This window comes from Montipora capricornis, chromosome 6, assembly GCF_036669925.1.
Source record: "Montipora capricornis isolate CH-2021 chromosome 6, ASM3666992v2, whole genome shotgun sequence".
Classification (NCBI taxonomy): domain Eukaryota; kingdom Metazoa; phylum Cnidaria; class Anthozoa; order Scleractinia; family Acroporidae; genus Montipora; species Montipora capricornis.
In genome coordinates, this window is record NC_090888.1 from 34,526,292 (window position 1) to 34,531,291 (window position 5,000).

Below are 5,000 nucleotides of genomic sequence, written 5' to 3' on the forward strand. Positions count from 1 at the left end.
ATTTTCTATGGCATAATAGAAAGACCATCTTAGACTAAAAGTTAATAACAAATCTGTAAACAACTGTAAAATTAAAGAACAGTGGTGATTTATTCTAATCTAAAACCAACGCAAGTTGCTTACAGTTCTCAAGCAGATGAGGGACATAACGTTTTGAAGCTTTACAGGGCTTTTTTGTTACATTACATACCTTCTTACCCGCCCTAATAAATGCATTTAAACTGCAAGTTTGCTGAACAAACAACACTCCATCTGAGGGCACAATTCGAACACTAGTCTATATATGTACTAAATCTTTGAAAAAAAAAGGGTGAATAGCTGTAAATGTGCAACAATTCTCACACGAAGAATGTGTACTAAACGTGATATTTGGCCAGAGTGGAAACGAAGACCACGGTAGAAAGCTCTCGTTCAAGGCTTGGCTGATGTCAGTTGAGGGGAGTTTGATATCTGGAAGCTGAAAGAGAACCACAAGATAAGTTACAGTCCCTAATAAGGTGAAAGGACAGGACGAAATAACAGCTGGAAAAAACTATTCACAGTACTTACATATGGAAAGCACTGAAACTAGTTTTGAAAAAAATGTAGATTCAACGTCACCAGGAGATTCTAATCAGCAAAATCCACAAATTAACAATTACCTTTGCTTTGGGGCGCTCGAGATTCTTTTCCTCTTTCCTCTTCCGTAAAAATCAAAGTTGGTCATAAAGTCAACAGCATCTTTAGCAAATCTTCTTCTGAATGGATGGAAAATAGACAAGCATAAATTGACATCTCCATTTAGTCTTCTTTCGCGACAAAACTTTAAGCAATCATGGCAACTCTAAGGATGGCTACATAGTAAGGCTGCAAAATTTACCCTTTCAGGTTTAAACTCCACTGCACTTTTTGGTTACCAGAAAATGAACCCGCACAATTTTCCAAAAGACTGAGTTTTGTTAATTCAACACCTAATTTTGCCGGAGTAAGTTTATTTCACAGGAATCGTTACATTCATCACATATTAAGCCGCAGGCTGCTCTAGTTCAAAATTCCTTGGAATTTCCGAGCTTTCCTCTCTATGAAAAAAGCCAGAAACTAAGAACCTTTAAATTCTTGGAAATTCCATGTTATGCAATACTAAATTGAACCAAGAATACGTGAGGTACAGCCCTTGGGAATTGGACTTGAAATTCCCTGGAATCTCGTCCCAAGAGAAATTTCAAATTTTGGGGGGGGGGGGGGGGGGAAGGGGGGAGAAGAGGTGCATTATGGGATTTGAGAAAATAGTGAATAATAATAATTATGAGCCAGTCAAATGATGAAGGGTTCAGTATCCTTTCAGAATATGAATTTGCATTCCTTCTGGTGTATGAGGGGTTAATTATTTTTGTTTGAAACATACACGTACATTTGTACATGCATACGTGTAGCTTCCCTTATGGTGGCGCCACTTTACCGGACTCTCCTCCTCAGGATCCTAGATAACGTAACTCTCTGGGGGCTTTCAAAAGAAAACTGAAAGCTATTTTATGCGGGAATAAAACTGACTGGTAATCCTGCTACACCGAATCTTAAAAAGTCTTATTGAAGCACTTACACCTATCTCGGGCAACCACTGTCTCGCACACATATTCCCAAATTTGTCAATGGTTGCTTATCGGAAGGACAAGTCTCTGAAACACTATCTTGTTAAAGCAAAAGTTCTTCATTTCAACTTAACAAACAAGAGTTTTACAAAGTAATTAAAGGTCAAGTGACAGCGTTACAACAGCTCGAGTGGAAAAGATGGGCCATAGTTTTAACTCAGCTAGCCAAACAACACATTGTTCATTTCACCTTGCCCGCTCGCAGAGCCGGCGGTCCATAATATAATATTTATTTTGTTAGTGACCTCAAAAGTTGTGTGCTGAAGACAGCATGGTTGGCAACGTTAAAATGCTTACCAAGGTTGTTTGTAATTCAAACTTCTCTGACACAGGGTTCCCATAAAGACAAGTGTGGGCATTTTGCAGGAGGGGGCACACAACATAAATCTTTCCCATTGAACTTAAACCGATCTTCAATTGACTCTTGAAATCTATAGACTTGAACTGATTTGCAATACTCCCAAACAACCACCTTACTGAAACCCTTACCTGGCTCATCGCCTTGTAGGCAATTTGTTCAAGGCTGAGATGAACATTTCTGTAGGGGCATTGTAAGTAGTGAACCCCCAAAGGAATTACACGCAGATCATTTAGCAACCCAGTCACATTTAGAATTGTACTGTCATGTTTTTCCTCAAATGGACCACTCACGTCAGCGATCAAACCATTGGGGAGGACAATACTGTGAAACTTTATGCCATGCAGCCGTTTATGGCCATTGTAAATGACCCTTTGATTATGCTGTGGTCGTGCAATACGGTGGACACAGTTCCATCAATGAACCAAAAACAATTCCTGACAGGTGCACAGCCAAAGCATAATTATGTGGCTGATCTTTTTGCAAGAAGGGCTGGTATCAGAACGGAGGACGATGGTGGTGGTGGGTATAAATATAGTCATTGGTCTCATTAAAAATTAACCACAGTTCAGTTGGATCCCAATATAGGGCACCATGTCAGTTTATTGACAGTGGTATGCTACCCTCTTCAGTAAAATATAGAGACCCTTCTTTTCGTCACAAACGGTCCCTTGTTGACAGTTTATTTTACGAGGGATTTTCAAATCTTTTTTAGCAAAACGCAACTCGGGTTTTGCACTCGGTATCGCTATGCATTTGCATCAAGTGTCTCAAATTCCCGATATGGAAAGATAGGCTTGCAAGAAAACGACTCGTACAAAACAAGAAAATCTTTTGTCGTTAATAATTTCTTCATTATTTGCTATAATCGAAAAGCATCTCGAAAACCACTAAGACCGCCGCAAGCCATAACATGAAGACAAAAAATTCCGTCACATCATGAAAGCATGACTACAGCAACTTGTACACACGCAATGTGGCGAGCCGAGCGCCTAGTCGGCAGCACAGCTCCTTCGGTCCGACCTCGTTGAGCTGCACCCTTAGTAATTCAGTCTCCGACTGCGAGAAAGGGCGATTACCAGGTCAGATATTATTTTTTGTGAAATCAAAATGACTGCCATGAATATTCGTTATTCCAACCCTGAGTTCACCGATGCGATGGATAAATTATCTTTGCAGATTGTAAAATCCGAGGTACAAGATGCTCAACATGAAAACGGCGGGCGAAGAAAAATACAATTAGTGTTACTGCTCATAAAAGTCATCGTGCAAAGCTAAGTGAAAGGAAGGCTTTTTAGCACGGCTAATTCACCATGCGTTGCGACGAAACGGAAATCCGCGGAAAGCGTGTGCGAATATCGTACGAACTTCCATTCCCTGGACGAAAATGATGGGATGTGGATTTGTTTCTTTACAAATAATTGAAGAAGCAGACGTGGAACTTGATTTTTTGTTGTTACTAGAATATTCGAACTGCATCCCGACTAAACTTACATGCGAGAATACAAAATAAACATACAAATCCACAGGCATCAAAACTTGACAAGACACAAGGCACCGCCAAAATCACTTCCTGAAATATGACTTCGGCGAGCTCACTGTCGTTGAGCATTGAGTATTGGAGTGAATCTCCGCTGGTCGTGCATTGAAGTTCCTTAAGTAGATCTTTATATAACTTTCAAGGGCTCTGGTTTGCGAGGTCTTCCACCTTTGCTTTCCAAAGCTACCATTGTATACTTTAGATCCACTCAATCGTTTAAGCAAATTAATATTAGGGAGTTTAAGAAACCACGACGGCTACGGCGACGAAAATGTCCATAAGCCATTTCCGAGTTCATGTCTGCCTCCTCTTCAAAGCGAGTCTAAGTGCGAAGTTTTTGTGATGGTAATTAGCTCTACTTTACATATGAATGAAAACTCATTTTCATAAGAAAAACTTCGCACTTAGACTCGCTTTGAAGAGGGAGCAGACATGAACTCGGAAATGGCCCATTCGAACTACAAGTTTGAGCTATTCTAAATATTTCACGATGATTCCATTTTGTTTATGTTGTTGCAATCTGTTTCAATTCGCATAATGAGGCTTGGACGCGTTTTCTTGATCTGCACTATTCTACCGTTTTTTCTCCTTCCAAGATGTTTATTTCAAGACTACGAAAACGGCAGACCAGTAGCAACATATCTGTGCATGTCCAGGAGCTTTTTGGGTTCGGGAAATCAGATTTTTATGGCAGGAAATCCAGTTTCTTCTGTTTTGCCATCGCTCTCTCTTGGTTCCATGAACATCATCGTCTGCTATGTTAACAATAGCAACAATTTTGCCGGTAATCAACCATTGTCGTCCGGGTCATGGAATGCTGCAATCACACAGATTAATGAAGCGTTGGTGTCAACGTATATGACTCCTTGTCCTGCATCACAAAGACAACGAAAAATCAGATGGCATAAACGTCCATGTGCTTATTATTCTAATACAACAGCTACATTTCATGCTCTGTTAATTGGAGATCTTGTGTTTAAGTTGAATCCTGGTCCCACTGGTAATTGCATACCAGTTGTTGTTTCAACACGCAGTGATCACTGACACATAGCCCAATTGTCAAGGCCATCTCGCAACCCTGGAAACTTAATTAACATCAATTGTTCCACCAGACTGAATGGACATCATTATCCAATGACATTATGCACATTCAATGCACGTTCGGTCAAAAACAAGAGCGCTGATATCGTGGACTATGTTTGCGATTGTAAAGCAGATCTTTTTGCTATTACGGAGACTTGGCTGAGCGCCGATGATGCGGCTGTACGGGCGGAATTGTGCCCTGACGGGTACAAGTTTATAGACCACCCCTGCTTTGGACGTCGTGGTGGTGGAACAGGACTAGTATATCGGAGTTCATTGGGCATTAAGAAAGTTGACGCGGGAGAAAGGGCTTCGTTTGAATTCTCCGAGTGGATTGTTACGTCACCATCTCTGTACAATCTTCGCCTTGTTATCATCTATCGTCCACCAT

At 40.7% G+C, this 5,000-nt stretch overlaps 1 protein-coding gene across 1 annotated transcript in view; it reads right to left on the reverse strand.

Moving 5' to 3' along the window:
• Nucleotides 1-73: 73 nt before the first annotated feature.
• The window catches only part of LOC138051989 (coiled-coil domain-containing protein 172-like), a 23,221-nt gene continuing 18,294 nt past the window's right edge, over nt 74-5,000 (reverse strand). The window contains exons 4-5 of the mRNA XM_068898336.1: nt 642-737; nt 74-457 (exon numbers count right to left, since the gene is read on the reverse strand). Coding sequence (XP_068754437.1) covers nt 412-457; nt 642-737 — 142 coding nt within the window. The 3' untranslated portion in view covers nt 74-411. The remainder of the gene's footprint in view (nt 458-641; nt 738-5,000) is intronic.